Raw genomic sequence first — 20914 nt, forward strand, 5'->3', positions numbered from 1 at the left:
TAATGAACAATAGAATTAATGAACAATCAAATCCACTCAGATCATTTCGCACAGCGATGCCCAGGAACCAAGTTTAAGTCGTGGAGGATTCCGCTGTCGGGATTCCGGGGCCTGACATGCCGCCCTGCTACCGTCCCGCTGCCGTGCCGTTAAGAGGGCCCATTGGGGCCAAACGTTTATTAATTTTATTATTGAAAGGATTGAAAGGGTTGGGGGTACCAACCTCCACAACGGGGGTTGGTTTCACGCTAGGGCCCAACCATCAACAAACACGATACTGTCGTGACGAAAACAAGTTTTTCCGTGAATTGCAGGTCCAAAATTGGTTTTTAACTGTGGAAAAGATGAAAAAACAGTAAGGGGTTGTTCTTTGACAGCGCGTAGCGTCCAAGGGGTTGGTGCAAATGCGACCAAAATTTTACCACGTGTAACAGGGATCGAGACGAAGCTCCGGCAAAAGTTTCAGCGATATCGAAATAACCACCCTTTTGGAAAGGGTAGAAAATTATGGAGAGGGTTGGGGGTGTTGGAGGGGGTTGAGCTGGGCATTTTCGGAAAGGCCGTAACATAAAGAGCCTCATCCTTGACAAAAATTTTGGATTTTTTCTTTTTTTCGGTCGAATTTAGAACCTTTTTTGTCACTTTCTTGACCCTGTAGTATTCAAGGAGTCGCCGATCCCGGAAGGGGTGGCAGGTAGCAATGGCACTCGTGGAGTATTGAGACAACCCATGGGCCCACCTATCCTCAAAATTTCAAAGTCCTACCTCCTACACAGTGGAAATGACGACGGTGTAAAAAAAGTGGTGCGTTAATTTTGGCCACCAGTGTATAAACAAATGGCACAAAAAATTAATTGTTCGTCTGGCATCAACAAAATTAGCATCGATGCTATTAATAATTCCATGAAAGCAGGAAATTGTTTATGAATAATCGTTTATGCGTTTTCATTTGTGTTGTTTATCCGTGTTTATTATATTAGGCAATTATAAGGGTGTTTCTGTTCATTATTTAACTGGCTTTTGTAAGGGTTTCATACTAAATGTTTAGACTGTCCCGACGCATAGGAGCTTGATCACTGAGCTATAAGGTTCGCAGCTGTCACTCTTGATTCTGGACGCACATCATCATCGCGCTCCGATTGGTCCGTGTTTTTCCTTAATAATAAAAAATGAAGCTTCAAACTCTAGTTTTGCAAAGGAAAATCTTGTTTAGAATGACATCCTCTACCTCCCTTTTTAGGGAGTAACACTAGTTATGCGACACCCCGTATAATATAATATACAGTTTATGAAATGCGGTGGCGAATGCTTTTAATGAATTTGGTAAAGTAGCTTTAGCTTTTGATCTATATAATAGTCTTGAAAAGTGCCCAAAACTTTTGGAAGCACAGTATTCTACAATACAAAAAAATGGACAAATATTTCATAAAAAGAAAGTTAATGTAATAAATAAATCAATAATATTTAGCTCATGTGATGTTTTTACACGAGCAAAGCAAGTGAGAAAAACGTAATGAAGTAAAAATCTTTTTACTCGCCCGTTTCGAACTATATTTTATATCACAAGAGCCGAATAATTATATTGTAGTTATGTTTTTGAAGTTAGAGTGGTATAAACATAATTTAAATAATAGTTTATTTTATTTCGAAATGCAAACATTTTCCTCTATTGCAACCATAGTAAAATATTATTTTTGAAAAATATTTTTGTACAAAAGGGCTTATACAATGTAAACACTGACAAAATATCATCTTTTTAAACATTTATGTTGTAGCATAGTATAGCTCAGTTTTTGTAGGATGAAAAAATACATTCATGAGATATGTAAAAGAGGGGATAGTAGTTTTTCAATTAACACATGAATTACATTGTCGTATACAGCACAATACATATAGCATAATGTGCGACAAATTATAAAGAATTCATGAAACATAACAATTTTTCAGTATTTTTAAATTTGTTTTGGGTTCAAGAAAATGGGGTACCCTCTGATTCAACTGATTTATATATCAAAAGAAAGCCCTTGACTTGGCGATTTCAACGATGGTCATCCCACCCCTTAACTCCCACCCTTTAACTCCCACCCCTCTGCCCCCTAGAAGCCAAAAACTGAAACGGTCCAAAAAGTGATTTTTCCACATATCTCAGCGAGTTTATCATTTCCATCCCTTTTTTTTTATAATCTCTGTTACTTTGACAAAGGCTTTTCACCTCTTCCTTACTTTCTCTTAATATCTTCTTTAACATATATTTACATGAATAATCTCAATAGAATCCAAATTGATACTAGTTAGAAAAATATTTGTGCACATTTTTCTTTTGTACTTATTGTTACTGTTAAAGAGGAATTAAATGAACATCAATTAGAATAACTCATATGAAATATAATAATGAATATAAAATCTAGTTTAGTATTTTCATTTATTAGTATTATCGATTATACTGTTGTCATTACAAACTGAAAGATTATATTTATTCTCAGAAATCAAATGGAATTTTGTTTTATTTGATTAACTGAGAAATTTTTATTACTATACAGCGATAAATTAAAAGTATATTTAAAGAAAAAATTGATCAAAATAATACATTTATTTTTAAACCACACGATACTTCATTTTTATAACTAGTATTTAAACAGAAATTTGTAATCATTTTTCACTATTACTTTCTGTTTAATTGTTTTCAAATGACTTACAATAATTTAAATTTATTTTTCCATTTTGGGGGTTTAATACAGTACTTCTCTCAAAATCTGTTACAACAGCTATTGATTGCTCACTTTCAATTAATTGTTTGTAAATTCACTATAAATAATTAAATTGTTTTCTAATAATATATTTGACAATGAAGTATTAGTCAGATCCTTTGCATAGTAAAAATACTTGCTTCCAAAGCATAAGTCACATGTATATGTGTACTTTTTTAACTCAACTATCAGCTTTAATAATGCTATAGTTCACTTTGTTCTTACATTTTCATCTGCAGGAACTTTGTCAAAAATTAAAGTAATACATATTACTTTGTCGTAGAAAAATATTGTAGATAGTACATAAGAAAAATTATACAATACGATATGTGACACGTTTTTAGCATTTTGCAATCTTGTTTGTTCTTAACAATAAAACAATTATTTATATACATTATTATTTCGAAGTGTTTACAAAAGCTTTATTCACTTCCGCAATGGGAGCCAATGAGCTCGAGTATCCATTTCCAATCAATCGTATCCGTTCTAGAGCGAGATAGCATATTTGACTACACATTTCGTAAAGGCGTTTTACCTGCAGGAGTATATTCAAAGTTATTACAGTTGCGACAACAGCGATATCTGGCGGAGCATAAACTTGCCAATAGAATTGCGGTTCTAGGTGTCCTGTAGCTCATCCATAATTATACAGTCACCGATTCGCATTTGAAATCGACGTTCGACCAACTGACCACATTTCAACGAAGTATTTCTTTCTACGCTTTTGTTATACATTTATACATAGATATATATTATTGGTAAAGCCATTTCTTGATTTCTATAATAACAGACTTGCAACAAAAATGTTTTTTGTTTTTTAACATTAACAAATTTAATTTTCAGTGAGTCAACTTCATGATGAAGATGAACTGTTTCTGTGGAGGGAAAAACGCACATTTGGTCGGAAAATATGATGCTATTGTGAATCAATTTATTGAAGTAAGTATAATTATATGTTAATTTTAATGAATTAAAATTTTAATTAAAACATTTCCAAAAATCATGCGTTAACACATTGCGACAAATGATACATCGTTCGATTTTTTTTTGTCGTGTACATTACTAACCGGCATGCCATAAGACGTGAAAGCTTTTTATTTTTTAAACTGACTACAATTTTTAAAACAAAGTAATATTGAGTTAGTTTTGTCGTATCCATGAATGGAGATTTAAATGAAGAAAATGCAGTGAAATATTAATTTTAATATTAAATAATATTATATGAAATATTTGACTCTTAAATATTTTGGTTAGAAGTCCAAAAAATAATTCAGCATTTTCTTTATTCAAGTTTTAAGCAATATAAATTAAATTGCCAATCAAACTATCTTCCTTACTAGAAGTACGAAACAATACTATATTTTGTATTAAATATAATAAGTGAATAAATGTGATTAAAATGACAAGCAATAACCAACATGGTCTGACTAAAAGTGCTTACTGTATTGCCATGCACATTTTATTGTATTTATATGTATAACAGTCTCACGACTATTAAAATTCATATCGTGATTTACTTACAAGATCTTGTAACCCTTCTTTTCTAATACATAGTAAGTAATCCGGCTATTGAATATTTTAATAATGTTTCAGTATTTTTACTTTCAACTGTGACAAAAAATATATTTTCTCACCTTTTTTAAATTGTGCTAAATGTCTATTGGTCTTTAACTAAATGTTCCTTACGATATTTCTTACAAATATTGACGTATCCATTTCAATAATTTTATCAATTCTGTAAGCTATTTTACAAGAAATGCATAGTCAATTAGTCATTAATACTTTTGTAATATTGAAATGAAATTTTGTTTTATCATAGCTTCTAATAATCTGATGTTGTTCATAACTATATACTTAATAACATAAGATAGTCTGCCTATCTTTTACTGATTTTTTCATGTTGCGCACCTTCCTTTTATTAACATTTAAAGTGTTGGGAGTATACATAAGTTTTTATTGAAGAAAATGGAAAGAGAACATATTTTATATATATATATTTAACATTTATGTAATAAAATTACTACATAAAATTAGTACTTTGTTGTGTAATTTTTTCAATCTATAACTGCTTTTGAGAACCATGGTACCAATTTTATTGTTTTTTTATTTATTTATCGCACAATATTTTCCCATATGTTTAAATTATACCTTTTGCATCTACAGTATTTATCATTTTATCATTTTTCAATTTAATTTTAATTTTTATCTTCAAATCAGATTTATATACAGCAATTTTGAAGGCGTGTTTTTAACAGTAATTATGATATTTGTTGTTAATAGATACACAGTATTTATAATTTTTCCACAGAAATTAAAACCTTTTTTTATGGAATGTTAAAGCACATTTTGCCCACAGTAGATTCAATAAATGTTATTCTTTCAATTTTACTTACAGTTGTATATCAATATAAAACTAACTGGCACATTTAATTCTGACCCTTGTTTTAGTTTTTTTAAATTCCAAATTTAATTTCCACTAAATGATTTCATTCCCACTAGGACCAAGAATATTAATTTTTATTTATCCACTAAATATAACATTAATTCAGGAAATAATTATTTTTAAGTATGTATTTAAATCCCTTTGTTTGAACTGATGTATAATTACTATTTTTATCAAATACAAATTAAAATAGTAATAATATTTTATGTGTTAGAATAAAAAAAGAGAAATCATGCAATAACCAAAGCAATAAGTTTTTGTATTATCAAATCACTATGAATGTTTGTTTTGTATTCTTATTACACAAGATTGTTTTCATATAGAGTTGAATTTTTCCACTATTCTAAGGTTGCTACTTAAATTTGTCTTTAAAACCAGCCTGGTTGTACATAAAAAGATAAATAGTCGCAAATATATTGCATTAATTAATTATTATTGTTAGTTTTTGTATTTTTGTATCGTTAGCCGAGTAATGTTCTTAGACGTCATAAGATATTCTGTATCAAGACTTCTATGACAGTGATAGTAGTTCGAGAGAATTGTGATTAAATTAAAAGCGTGCGGATTTTTTTCTTTCCTTTTTAGAATGGCCAGAATACTTTTAACTCCTCTCTTAATTGATTAACTGCAGGAATAAACTTCTTTGCATCTGCTAAGACTAATTTATTAGTGTGTGCAAAAGTGACAGGTTCTCCAGTCAGAAATTGATGCATAGCTACAATACCTGTCATGGCTGATTCATGCATGAGTGTCAGTGCCGTGCCTATTTCTGGATATTTGTCTTGGTTCTCATAGGTAAAATAGAATAAAGTGGCCTTTAGATTTGGTAACAAATTTAGACATGATGCATATTTGTCCAGAAACCCTTGTGATATCAACAACTCACCCTCTTTTGCATTCATGGATGCGTAGACTGTTGAGATCCTGTTTGACAAGTACTGTGTTTTTTGTCGATTTGATATATCTCGATCACTATTAAAGGTTTTTAACATAGAAATTAAAAGTATATGGCAAGTAGCCCTGATATCATGTGCATCCGTTTTTGTCACTCTTGGTATTGGTGCCAGCCGGAACTTTGTCAGATCGATATCGTTAGTCTTGGTGATTGACCTATCGAGATTTTCATTGTATTGTTCCAGATAAGGTGTAAACTGATCACCATATACCAAAAACAGAGAAAGCCAGGCTAGTAGCTCATCTGCTTCACCTTCGACTCTCAATTTCTCTTTACAAATGTTCTCAAACATAGCGTAGGCCATCCCAATATGAAATAATATTGTCCTCTCATAGGCAGGCTTGAAAATAGCTGGGGTGAATTTGTTAGGTAAGGCTTTTTTTTTTTTAAAGGCGGGGGAAATACATTTACGTACGGAGTGTGGGACTCATGCGAGAGAGAGAACCGCATACTACCCACTAAAACCCCCACCGGGGGATTTATTCCCTCCATTAAAACAAATAATAATATATACAATAATATACAATAATATATACAATATCTACAAAGTTGGCCCCGAATGGGGCCGATTGTTACAAATACGGCTCGATATAACCGCCATTTGCCCTAATGGCCGCTCGAGCCCGAATGACGATATTGTCACTTACTCTGCGCAGTGTGCCGGGAGTTATGCTGGAAACTGCCCCTTGGATGCGATTCACCAAGTCTTCCCGAGAGGTGATCGGTTCTCGATACACCTCATTCTGAAAAATTTATGACATTTAGTTATACTGAAAATACTATGAAATCAATTTTTTTTTCTGAAGAAAATTTTATATCTTGCCTTCAGAAATCCCCAGAAGAAAAAATCCAACGGGTTCATGTCGGGTGACCTGGGGGGCCACGCGACAGGGCCACCGCGCCCGATCCACCTGTCCCGAAAGGTGTGATCAAGGAAAGCTCGAACACTTGCGGCATAATGGGCTGGAGCACCAGCTTGTTGGAAAAACATGTTCTGTCGAATCTCTAGTGGAATTTCTTCCAAAAGATTCGGCAGAACATGCTCCAAGAACTCTTTATATGTTGATCCGTTCAATCTGTCGGGCAGAATGTACGGACCAACAATAAAGTCCCCACAAATGCCGGCCCAAAGATTCACGGACCAGCGCGTTTGCATTGCCCGTGGACGGATCGCATGCGGATTTTCATCATTCCACAAATGCGAATTGTGGGCATTAAAGCAGCCTTCTCTGGTGAAAAGGGCTTCATCTGTCCACAAAACGTATTTGCAGAAAGATGGATTCCGCTCGATCTTTCCCACAAGCCACCTAGCATAGTGAACCCGTTGAATGTAATCTTCTGGGTTTAAATGCTGCACCTGTACATATTTGTACGGGTGCATCATATTTTCCTGTAGAATGCGATGAACCGAGGTCCTGCTGACCCTAAAATAAAACACAAAAATACATTATTAAAAAATAAATTATAGCGATAGTATAAAAACATTAAAAAAATAATAGATAAATACAGTACAGTATTCTCTCTGTAAATACAATTGCCGGTCTCGATTGTAACATTTATGGAATAGGTACTACTCACTACATTCTTTGTAGTGAGCCGAACATAGAAAAAGGCAGCAACACAAAAGACAAAGAAGGACTGAGGTTCGACAAACACGAATGACTCGTGCGTGTTCTGTCCTTTAAATTCACAAATCAAAATTCCTTATTTTTGGTTTTTCGTGAATGAAACTTCGATTATCGTATTCGTCTTGTTTTTCTGACTAAAATGGTACCAAACACGGTACATTTAAAATCATAATTACTTGTATAGCAAGCCGTTAGGAGGAATTCGTATCTCTGTCGTTAATGTCAAATGTAATAGTTTGCTGTAAGTGTGAAAGCCCGAAATTTTTATGGTTTGTTACATAAGTAATTACGATCGTAATCATATCGTGTTTGGTGTTATTTTAATAAGAAAAACGAAACAAATACGATGGTAAAAGTTCCATTGACGAAAAACCGAAAATAAAGAATTTTGATTTTTGAATTTAAAAGACAGAACACGTACGAGTCTTTCGTGTTTGCCGAACGCTTCAACCTTCTGCCTCTCTTTCTTTTCCATTCGCCTTCCTCTTTTATGTTAAAAACTTTAACCACTCGTTACACACGAGTTTTATCATGTTTGGTGTCATTTAAATCAGGAAAACTAGATAAATACGACAGTAAAAGTTTCATGGAAGAATAGTACGAAATAAGAAAGTTGCAATCTTTTCCTTTCCTTGTATTAGTGTGTGTCTCATTGATATTCGATCCTTCTCATTTCGGCGACTGATCGTGTTTCATTTTTGATTGATTTCGAGGGGGATCCCCCTAGTAGTGGAGATCGAATTTTAACATTTACGGTAGAGAGCTTTTTTACATTTACGGAGAAAGTACTGTAAGATGTTAACATCTATTGTAAATAATCAATTTAACTTACCCCAATCGGTGACTGGCATCTCGTACGCTGAGAGTCCCATCCCGGTCAAATTCTTCGAGCACTTCATCCGCTCGTGCCGTGGAGATCAGACACGAGCGACCTGCACCTTCTCGTACAGGCTGCAATGAGCCACTCGTGTATAACCGTGCGGCTAATCGTCGAAACGTATTAGCCGACGGTAAATTTCGACCGGGATGTTGCTCTGCATATCGCCGGGCAGCTTCTTCCGCATTCCCGTCACACTGCGCGTACGCAAAAAACATTTCGTAATATTGCGCGTTAGAATACATCTTTACCGTTTTTGTAAAGATCTAATTAATTTATTTATATATGTTGCCATACCAATGCATCTTTTGTTTTTGTCGCATGCTTGTAGGTGGGAGAGGGAGGTATGCTGCTTGCCAAAAAGGCATGAATATAGTTACAAATTACGCGCGTACATCGTCTCTCTTTTATGTACATTAAATATTTATTTCTTCTTTTTCATTACATAGTATTGTCAGTTCTTTTTTGGATTATTATTAATAACACAACGAATTTGTGTCCGCATCGCTAGATTTCGGGGATAACATTATACATACAGCGAAGATTACAAAATTCGGAACAAATAAAATTTGTGACGGAGTGTTATTCAATAAATCGCTTAAACAAATTCAAGAATTGCATATCTGTTCAAATGAAGTGTAGTAACCCATCGATATAGGATTAGTGGGTAGGGAGATATGAGTCCCACTCTCATTGTATGAGACCCACACTACCACCGCAAGGAAAAATGTACATTGTATGTCTACCGCCGTTAACAAAAAAAAGAAATATTGCATATTTTTTGAAGAGAATGTAACAATTGGAAAAATCAGCTCCTTTCGAAACCATCACAGAAAATATTTTTAACGTGCTCATCGGCATACCACCTGTATTCGGATGATATTATACATTTATTTCAGTTAATCAACAATAATGTTATAAAAAATAATTTTAATGCAATGATACCTACATGATATTATTGAATACAGTTATATCTAAAAAAAAAATAATTAAATATTGTCAGAGGTCTGTTGAGAATAAAATTACAATTAATTAGCATTTTTTACGTAAATGTATTTCCCCTACCTTAAAAAAAAAAAAAAACTGTTTTAACCCTTTTAGTACCGAGAGGCGATATATCGGCCCGCGTTGCACTAGCGAGAAATACCAGAGCCGATATATCGGCCCGCACCTCGTAGCGCTTTACTATTCGGATTGCGGGAGAATTCTACTTCAAAATAATTTTATAATACGTTATAAATGGTCTAATTTCATTACGAGAGAATTAAAAATAATAATTAAGTATTATGTAAAATTGTAGCACAAAATTATAGCATTTATGAAAACATAATTTTGTCAACCATGTATCTTCGACTTAATTTTTGTTTTTGTTATGTAATATTATTTATTTGGTCACAAAATATATTGGAAATGTAAAGTATATACTTTGTAATAAATGGTCTATATAAAATTATGATGAAAAAAAAAATAAAAATGGAATAAAATATCTAATGCAGTACCTCATTGAAGTGAAATGAATCAATTGCTGCGTACGTATAATTTTAAAAATACGGAAACAACTTAAATAAAACTTACCCATTGATTCATGAAAAAACTAGCTTCGATAAAAAATATTTGTGTCACCGGGTAGATCCACCGATCAGAGCATCAACAGCTGATATCCTGGCAGGGTCAATGAACTCTCAATTTATTTCACTGTCTCTTTCTAATAATTGTACAACATAAGCACAACCGGTAAACGGACCGAATAAAAACGCGTGAACGATTATTCATAGATATGTATGTTTAACGATACGCTATATTCTCATTATAAGGTATCCGAATTGAGGAATCGATATTATATTGTATTTTATTAGAAGAAGACATTGTTAGACTGGTTACGGATCGCTGTTTTGTTCTCGATCGCGAGGTATACGTCGCGAATGGTTGCCATGCGACGATGATCTGTTGAACGACTGCGGCGTCGATCGACAGTCATCGTTTATTGTCGAAAGAAACGTGTCGAAATAGAATGTATCGTTGTTTTTAATCGAAAATTCTGTTTTCTTGCTTTCAAGATAATATAGTTTAAATTATTTATGAATATTTGTTTATGTGCTTTCATTCGTCATATTTATGTGTTGAACTCACAGTGAAAATTAGCGAAAATTAGTGAAAATTAGTGAAAAATTACAGAAAGAGTGATAATGAAAACTAATAATGAAGGGTGACAGTGATAGGTGACAGTGAAGTTTCTTGAAAGTTTGTTCAGAGTTTCTATTATTTATGAGAACAGTAGGGATCGGTGGATTGGCCCAGTGACAGAGATGCATTTTCATCGTGATTATTTGCGGTTCAATGGGTGAGTTACATTTAAATTTATTAATTATTCAATTCAAATTTTTATTTGTTGAATAGAAAAGTTATTTAATTTTTTAAAAATGAGAATTTGTTCTTTTTCATTATCACAATATCGAACGAAAATAATTTTCCATATTTTATCCATTATTTCTTTGCCATAACGAATAAGCGTATCGAATAAATTCGATTTACTTTGATTACGTGAGTAGAGACTAATTTTGTTATTTCTTATTCATGAATAAATGATAATTCAACAATAATCCAGATTTTTTTATTCATTATTTAATGTAACTTTCATCTAACAGCTTTCTATTATACCGACGTTATTTTGACGTTATACCGACGTTATACCGACAGTATCGATACATTTGTTCACGACGACGATCGGCCGTCATATTTCGAAGCTTTTGCTCACGCTTTCGCGCACCCGGTCTATGCGCGCTCTCATTGGTCAGTGTTTTTTGCTAATAACTCGAAAATGGAGCCTCAACCAATATTTTGGCAAAGGAAAAAGTTGTTCAGAATCGCCCCACCTACCACCCCTTTTCGGGTCCTACACTAATTGCGGGACACCCTGTATATGATAGTGATAACTTACGGTATTTTTACTATGATCTTTTTCTCTCCCAACACAGACTTGCAAACAATCCTCAAAATATGAAGCAATATCCTCACGAATCGTTGCGTACTCATACGAAAAACGCAAAGTAATAAAAAATTTATTACCACGCTTCTTACAACACTTAACAGATTTAGTATTATCAACTATATTCGAACGACTACTAGCTACAGGTCGACTCAAAATCGACTGAACGACTCTACCGCCCGACCCAGACTGCGCCGAACAATCGCGTACGCGGGCCTTAGTAACTCTAAAGCAGTGCTCGGATTTAGATGCCCTTTTCGAGCCGATTTCGGAGTCGACGCCTACCGTGCTCCTACTACCGCGCTCGACTGCCCACGTGACGCCGTGCGCCAGGTACGTCGCACGATAGATTTGTCGGGCCATGGGGCCCGTGATTAGAAATTTTCCTTACACTGTTAATAATTATTATTTTTACAGATTATTAAAATTGTTAATACTATGTTTACATTTATAAACATATTCCATATATACATATATTATAATAACAGTAACACAAGTTATAATAATTACAATTTTGTCAATAGCTTTCCACATCACCCAGGAGGTACTATTGTTGATGCGTTTTTTTTTAAGTGGTTTCCCCTATAGGCCTATTCTACTAAATAAGAAGAACGACAGTGACTTGGCAGGAAAATAGAAATCGAAAATATTTCAAAAGTCTCTTGATATTCTGGGTCGTTTGCACGATTCTACAAGGGATGGTATATCCACAGAAAACTGAGAAGTACTTGTCCGAATTGATGATAATGAATTGTCTGAAAGGCAAGATCTTTTTTCGGATTTGATATTCTTCATCTTGGAAAATGAACATTCACATAAATATGTCGAACTAAACATCGAAAAAATTCGAAGCCCAAAAATGCGAAGCAATGGGTAATGGGAATTGTCTAAAATTTTAAAAAACTCGACCCCTTTTTCGAAGCGCGCTTTAAGAGCTATATCATTTTGCAGATCGCAAAGTTCTGCTTGCAACTCTAAATTCTGTTTTTCTATGGGAACCGTAAGGGGATTTTCGAAAAGAATTAAGTCATTCCTAAGCATTTCGAAGTCAGTGAAACGCTTATCAAATTGACTTATTAATGAATCAATAATTGTTAAATGTTTTTTAAAATCGCATTTTGTGCCATATTCTTCGAAGATGATTTTACACGAAGGGAAAAAGTAAAAAATTTCTACTTCTAATTGTGATTTAAACAATTTTAATTTTGTGCGAAAGGAATCGACATGACTAACTATTTGGGAAATAACCTGGCTGGTCTTTTGCAACTTTAAATTTAAGATATTTAAATGATTTGTCATGTCAGTTATGAGGGCCAGCTCACAAAGCGAGTCTACATCCTCGAAAAAAGGCTTATATTGTTCATATTTATCGGCAATATTTTCTTGCAAGAAAAGGAAGATCTCTTTTCTTATTGCAAAGAATTTTTCTAAACACTTTCCTGCACTAAGCCACCGAACTTCGCATTATAAGGGCACATCTGTATGTGTTGCGTTATGCTCTTGGAGAAATTGCTGAAACTTTCTGTGACTTGGAAATTTTTGGCCACCTTTAATGACATTAATAATTTTTGTAACGGTTTGCATCGTGGTTGATAGTTTCACAATTTTTCCACATAACGCTTCTTGATGAATTATGCAATGAATGACAGGGAACGTAAAACCTCGCTGCTTTATTTGATCGAAAAATCCATTTTTTTTTGCCAATCATTGCATGCGCGCCATCAGTAACGATTGCTGAACACTTTGTCAAATTCACATTGAATTTGATCAAAGTTTGTTCTACAGCTTTAAAAATATCAAGCCCCGTTGTTCTGGAATGCAACGGGACGAAATCTAAAAGCTCCTCGACATGTGAAAAATCGTTTTCCACGATTCGAGTAAAAATACTCAATTGATTCACATGTCGATTATCGGTGCTTTCATCTAAACATAGAGAAAAAAAGGCACATGATGATAAAAGCGATTTTAATTTATTTTCTAATGAGGAAGCTAGATCAGATACTCGTGATTGCACTGTTTTAGCGCTCAAAGGAATGGCAACAGCTTCTTTAAGGGTTAATGAATCCCCAAATGACTTTACTGCTGCGATGACGCATTCCTTTATAAATATTCCTTCCGAAAATGGCTTCGAATTTTTAGCGATTAAATTTGAAATTGCATATGACGCTTGAAGAGCTTGTTCTGATATAGTTGCATTTTTTAATTTTGATGTGGAACTTTCTTCAGTAGAATTCGAACCTTCTTTGTAAACTAGCTTTAATCCTTCGATTAAATTTAATTTTTCACTACCCGCGTAGTTCGAATATTGATGTGAATGCTTACTTTTATAATGGCGAACCAAGATATATTTTTTTACTATACTGGGCTTATAGCCACATAGGAGACAAATAATGTCTCTGTGGATATGAGCAAAGAACATTTCTTCCCATACCTTATCAAAATATTGCGCGTACCGCTGCTCCATTTCGAAACACGCGAAACTCAAACAGGTACAATTTCTACTAGAATTCTCCGTCCGCACTTGTTAAAGCGTTTTGTAGGTATGAAATAAATGACCTCTTTTTATCTAATATATATAGGTCCGAAAGCGAGACGTTTTGGGAAAAACCCCGTTTATGATAGGATAATTATTACCTGTAACCCGTTACTTCGACTTTTTGGGCTTCGAATTTCTTCGATGTTTGGTTCAACTTATTTATTCGAATGTTCATTTTCTACAACGAAAAATATAAAATCTGAGAAAAGGTCCTATCTCTCAGATAATTCATTATCATCCTTGATCCGAACGAATTCTTCTCAGTTTTCTGTGGATATACCATCCCTCGTAGAATCGTGCAACCGACCCAGAATATTAAAAGACTATTAAAATATTTTCGATTTCGATTTTCCTGCCTTATTATAGTTCTTATTTAATGGAATAAGCCTACAGGGGAAATCACTTAAAAAAAAACGCATCAACAATAGTACCTCCTGGGTGATGTGGAAAGCTATTGACAAAATTGTAATTATTATAACTTGTGTTATTGTTATTATATGTATATATGGAAGATGTTTATAAATAGTATTAACAATTTTAATAATCTGTAAAAATAATAATTATTAACAGTGTAAGGAAAATTTCTAATCACGGGCCCCATGGCCCGACAAATCTATCGTGCGACGTCCCTGGCGCACGGCGTCACGTGGGCAGTGGAGCGCGGTAGTAGGAGCACGGTAGGCGTCGACTCCGAAATCGGCTCGAAAAGGGCATCTAAATCCGAGCACTGCTCTAAAGGCCCGCTCGCCCTACCCCCACCCCCACTCGCCGCCAACAACCAGCACGCAGGCATCAGGCAGATCTTCACACTCGGGGCGTGACCGCCTGAACCTTTCTAAATATAACTCCTCAAGGTCTTCTCTAGAATAGAAATCACCATCTTCATCCTCGGATTCCAAACGAACCATTAGAAAATGTCCGTCGTCTTCAACTTCTCCATCACCGCAAGCTATATCCCTCAAATGAACAATGGGATTCAACTCGGAAATATAGGTAGGAGTAATATCCATTGTTTGTGAGTGCGAACCACTTACCAACAGTGGATCAAAACCCGGAACAGGAACCATTATCTAAACAAAATACACAACATATATTTTTCTTTTATTTATTATATAAATTTCAGTACATGCGTGGTATCAGTGGTATAAACGCTCCCTCCGGACCGCAAGCGGTCCTCCGGTCGCTATTGTTTCTTCTAACATAACCAACCCAGTATCCTCGTTATGCATGGAATTATACAAACATATTATCACCCACAGATCCACTAAAAGTATAATACACTCTCACAAACAAATTAGCAGACAACACAAATTCTCGGTATTCATGCTTATCAGTAGCACGTGGTACATCATCAATGTTCGCAGGACCTATCCACAAACGACGTGAACGAAACATTGGTTCAGCATTACAAGCAACAGCCGACTCAGTAGCATTTCCTTTAAAATTACCTATAGGTCCCCGCATTTTACAACGCGGATACTATGTATGCTTAATATACATATTACGAGTTATACGCTTTGTCTTAATCTCAGACTTAGCAGAAATTGCATTCGTAGGAAAAGTAAGCGGATCAGTATCAGGATAATTTTGAATAAAATAATTTATACCAAACCACTGCCCAGGATCATTACTAGAACGAGTCATAATTTTAGTTTCCAACCGCTGAGTCGGCTTTAAATCACGCTCCTCATCATAATATTCCTTCAACACAAAATTGTTTACAACCACAACAATCTTTTTAACTATAAACCGATTATAACGAGCAGCCACAAAATCCATCAAACTCTTCGTTGGAACAGTCCAATGCCAGTGCTGCATTGCAAAATACAACGTAGAATTTGGTGTCGGTACAATGTTTTGAATTTTGCAATAACATCCTGGTCCATTGGCTGAATGAGGGATGTAGTATTTGGAGGTAGGTATATAATTTCGAACATTTCTTCTGGTTCCATGTCTTTGTGACTGAAACAATTGTCAACAAGTAATATGACTTTTCCTACTACTCCATTTTCCAACTGATACTGCCTGACACTGGGCTTAAAGTGATTATGATACCAGTTTTTAAAAATTTCAGCATTCATCCACGCTTGTTTTTGCGATGTATATAATACTGGTAGTTCATTTGAATTTTTCAATGCTCGCTGACTTTTGTATTTATGAATAAATATAGGAGGCAGTTTATGTATTCCGTTAGCATTGGCGCACAATCCAATAGACATTCTATCTTTCTTGAGTTTTTTTCCTGCCAATTTTTCTTCTTCAGAACACACTAAAATTTTTGACGGAACTGCCTTCCATAACAGCCCCGTTTCGTCAATGATATATATAGTGCACAAGTCAATGTTGTCTTCCTTCACTCGCTTCGTAAAGTTTCCTGTAAATTGTTGTGCACTTTCAGTATCGGCACTTGCTAATTTCATAGCGATTCTTAAAGTTATGCGACCAGCCCCTGCTTCCGGCAAAGGATGTGGATCCGTGCTCCTGGAACAATTCGTTCGCCTTTTCTTGCAACAGCAAATCTGTTACCGGATTTCCCATTGCACGTTGTTCCAGGAACCACGTATATAATCTGTTTTCTCAGTCTTCGTTTGAAGACGTCCTGCGATTTTTATGATGCCCTCTCCGAATTGCGAAATGTTTCAGTTGTCCACATTTTCGACGAATCCGATAAATAACGTCTCGCGAAACTGCATATTTATTACACAATGTTTGCACCGACACTCCTTGCTCTAATTCTTCCATAATTTTAATTTTTTTAATTTTTTATTCTGCTTTCCTGCCATAATTACAACAATACTTAAAACGATATTATTATCACGCACGACAAAAAAAATGTTCTAAGTTCGACTGTTGTAACACTTGATTATAGATCGCCTAGGAGTGATTGTAGGCTGTTTAAGGCTATTCCTAAGATTGTTTAAGACTGTTTCCTTAAAGACTAGTTCCTGAGGAGGAAAGCTCGGAAAACGGGGTGGTTGTCCTGATTGGTGTCTTGTTTTGCCAATCGAGACGTTTTTAAACGACAACATCCAACCCCGTGTGCCCTTAGCACTGTCCACGCGGTGTTAGGTATGTCGCGTGGAGGTGGTAAAGGAGACAGTGGGCCCCAGGCAGAACTTCCTTGGGTTGTCAACAAGGGTGACCTGGCTAATGTCTCCTAGATCCTGTCCTATGACCCTCCGGAAATTCACATTTATGGCATTGGCAATTAACTGTTGAGACCGTCGAAAAAACTTGGACTTTCAAAAACAGCCCTAGTACTTGCGTGCCATAAACGCGCTAGCAACGAGCAAGTCAAATGTTATTCCTGTGTACAAATTGCTAGCTCCCTTCGTGGCGTACCCCATCGTAAATCTAATGTTTTGTTTCCAAAGATATTTGTTAAAAAAGAAACTTGAATTTATGCTGCTAAACAAATACTTATAACAGTTATAATTGCGTAGTCAATTGCTCTCGACAAGACGACGTGCTTTCGAAAAAACGAAGTGACTGCTCTAAGAATTTCATATTCCATTTTATTTATTATTTAATATTCCATGCCTTCTTTCTATGTCTCCTAGCAACTATGCCGATTTTTCAAGAAAGATCGGGAAAAATTACTGAGGCGAAACATTAAGGCGCGAGACGAAAAAAAATCAAAAGAATAATAAAAATATTCCGTCGATTACATATGTAGCTCAAATATCTTTGTTATTTCAACAAAACTAGTATTGATGTATTAGTTATCAAAAATAACTAACACAATAATAACACAACACATACATATGTAGCTGTATGCTGATATTCACATAATTGTAAAAAAATAAGGTGAAGTGTGACAAGTTAGGAATTGGAGCGTGATCCATTCATTTGATTCTACATTGATTCGTAACAATGTAGGTACATTAATTCGTACCTTCGCGGCGTCGCTGGAGGCTGTGCGGATCATGTGAGCGATTGCACCTTCTGAGATCGAAGAGAGGTGGGTTCAAACTTCGTGAGAGGCTAATCCGCGGGATGTCAACTGCCTCCAATAAGTCGTGGCTGCTAGGTGAACTTGGGGTTGAAAATCTCAAAATTTCCACTTTTTTGCATGTTGCGCGAGAACGGTTCGAGTAATCGACTTGAAAATTTGTACAGAAATGCTCCAATGATCCCTCAATCGATCGCATGCACCCAATTTACCCGTCCGGGGATGGATTGAGAGGGTTAGAAGTAGGAACCCCCTCAGCGGGGGTTGGTTTCACACCAGGCCCAAACCATCAACAGGAACGATACCGTTGGCACGGAAACAAGTTTTTCCGTGAACTGCAGGTCCAAAATTGACTTTTAACTGTGAAAAAAGTGAAAAAACAGCAAGGGGTGTTTTTTTGACAGCGTGTAGCGACCAAGGGATTGGTGCAAACGCGACCAAACTTTTACCAGGTATAACTGGGGTCGAGAGCAATCTTCGGTAAAAGTTTGAGCAAAATCGAAAAAACCGCCCCTTTGGGAGGGGCGGAAAATTAGGGTTGGGGGTGTCGCAGGCGATTGAGCCGTGCATTTTCGGAAAGGCAGCAACCTAAAGAACCTCATTCTGTAAAAAAATTTCGGATTTTTTCTTTTTTTCTGTCGAATTTAGAGCCTTTTTTTTCGATTTTTCGACCCTCTAGCATTCAAAGGGTCGCCGATACCGCAAGGTGGTGGCAGGCAACAATGGTACTCCTGGAGCATTGAGATAACCCATGGGCTCACCTATCCTCAAAATTTTAAAGTCCTACCTCCAACAGAACGTAAAGAAAAAAACGACTAAAGAAAGTGGTGCGTTCATTTTGGCCAGCAATGTAGTTTACCGCTATCGTCGGCGCGCTCGGGAACAAAGGCAAGCCGAATAGCATACCACCCTCGAAATAAGCAACTGGCCGGTCCCAAGCGTGTTGCTTGTTTCGAGGCAATACTGTATTTGTACTTGTTTCTTCCTCGTCCTTGTGGAACGACCCTGGAACCCAGTGATGAGATATTGGACGGGTTTTTTCGCGCATGCGCGGAAATTTTAGTCTCAGTAAGGTACAAGTTTCAGTAAAATGGGGTACCTTAATCACCCCTCATTATTTTTCAAAAATTTTTATAATTTGGTTGTGAAATATGAATGTATAGGTTGAATAAGATTAGATTATATATATATTTTCATATTTGAGAAGCAGATGGAAAGGAAGGGTACTAAAATAACTGTAACCAAAATATATAATAAAGCCATCTAGTGGCGTCGCTAAATACATACGCTGCGTACGTTCCTGCATTTCTCGCGCATGCGCGCAAAAACCCGTCCAATATCTCATCACTGCTGGAACCTAAGTTCAGATAGTTACAAGCGCTAGGAAGGTAAAGAGCAGCTTTTACCCACTAAACGACTCGTTTTCGCAAATAAAGATTGTGGGATTCGTGTGGTGTGCGGTTAAGGAGTGAAATCCACAGATCAATATCTTTCAACAATAAAATTTATTCAATAAAAGATAAGAAATGAAACTAACAAACAACAAAATAAAGAAATATATATTATAATGACAGCCGAAACCAAATCGCTTAATTGGGGAGCCTCTTGTTCACTGGCTACTAGAACGACCCAACGATACAAGAATCAGGTGAACAGTATAAGTCTGACAGGGTAGTAAATCAATTGACTCTAATTATAAAATCGTAATTGCTGAACTGCCACCCAAAAGACACGGGCTTCAGAGACCAAGCCACTCAAATGGGGAGCCTGCTATTCGCTGGCTACGAAACTACCCAGAGCGAACTCCGAGAATCTGACGGCGCGTTAGCAATCCGACGAAAAATCAAATATGAGTAGCTGAGAGCTATCGTTTCGGTGTCTTAGCCTTTCTTGGCGCTAAGTATAGCACTCTCCTAAAGGAGTTTCAGATACGAGACCGTTTGAATGGGGAGCTCTGCGTTAGCCAGCTACTAAAACGACCCACGACCAAGTATCTAAATGGCGTATACCCGCTTGACCAATCAAGTATCAAGATTCGTTGCGGCTCTTGACAGCGAAAATTGTTCCGAGTTATTCTTATCAGAGAGAGTTGTGACTAGCTCGACTTCGAAAACTGTTCTGCTTGTAGACGGGTTTCGCTCGCCCTTTTATACTCGCAGGTTCGCCGAATTCCTGGAATTTCTGTGACGTCAGAATGTCTAAATTTTCATATAATTTCGGTATTATACATTAATTATAAAATTGAACGGTTTAATTATATTTTAAATATTGCTCTCTAATTTCTGGCTAATAGTTCGATATTAAAATAATAGTACAACGGTGTTTTAGCGAAAAATACATTTTCTGTCCTTTTCTAATCAACTACGCACGAATTCTACGAGAGTCGAATCTATTCCGATTTACAGCTTTTTAATTGAAGAAAATAATTGTGGTTCCGGCCATGAATAGTTTAATACTGGTTGATTTTATGTATATAAATTGATTTAGCTAATTAATTAATTTAATGTCTGATAATGCCGTAAATAGAAATAGTATCTCTATCCTTTTCTAGGATTAGCGTTGATCTCAAGGATTTCAGGCGAGTATCGCGGCACGTAGGCATATCATAGCGTAACGGAAATTTCTTATACAAAACTATTTATTAGAAAAATAAAATAAAATAATACATTATCTTGTTCTGATCGTTCTAACTTAATGTTCAATTGTTTTTACAGAAAATATTACCTACTCTAAATCAAAATTATGAGATAATTAATTTAAATGATTATATATATATATATTGATTACCGA

At 35.5% G+C, this 20914-nt stretch overlaps 1 protein-coding gene across 4 annotated transcripts in view; it reads left to right on the forward strand.

Moving 5' to 3' along the window:
• LOC100882786 (uncharacterized) overlaps positions 1-20914 on the forward strand; it is a 275505-nt gene that overhangs the window by 50001 nt on the left and 204590 nt on the right. Inside the window, exons 1-3 of one of the 4 annotated variants that reach the window (XR_001096998.2) lie at positions 3364-3505; positions 3591-3686; positions 6330-6674. Coding sequence is in view for 2 of the 4 variants with exons in the window: in XM_076529960.1 (XP_076386075.1) it covers positions 3603-3686 (84 nt within the window). In the remaining 2 variants the exon portion in view is untranslated. Of the gene's footprint in view, positions 1-3363; positions 3506-3590; positions 4285-6329; positions 6675-20914 lie in introns of those variants that run through there. The other 3 variants (XM_076529960.1, XR_013037659.1, XM_076529962.1) reach the window with 3 other exon arrangements.

This window comes from Megachile rotundata, chromosome 3 (assembly GCF_050947335.1).
Source record: "Megachile rotundata isolate GNS110a chromosome 3, iyMegRotu1, whole genome shotgun sequence".
In the NCBI taxonomy this organism is placed as follows: Eukaryota; Metazoa; Arthropoda; class Insecta; order Hymenoptera; family Megachilidae; genus Megachile; species Megachile rotundata.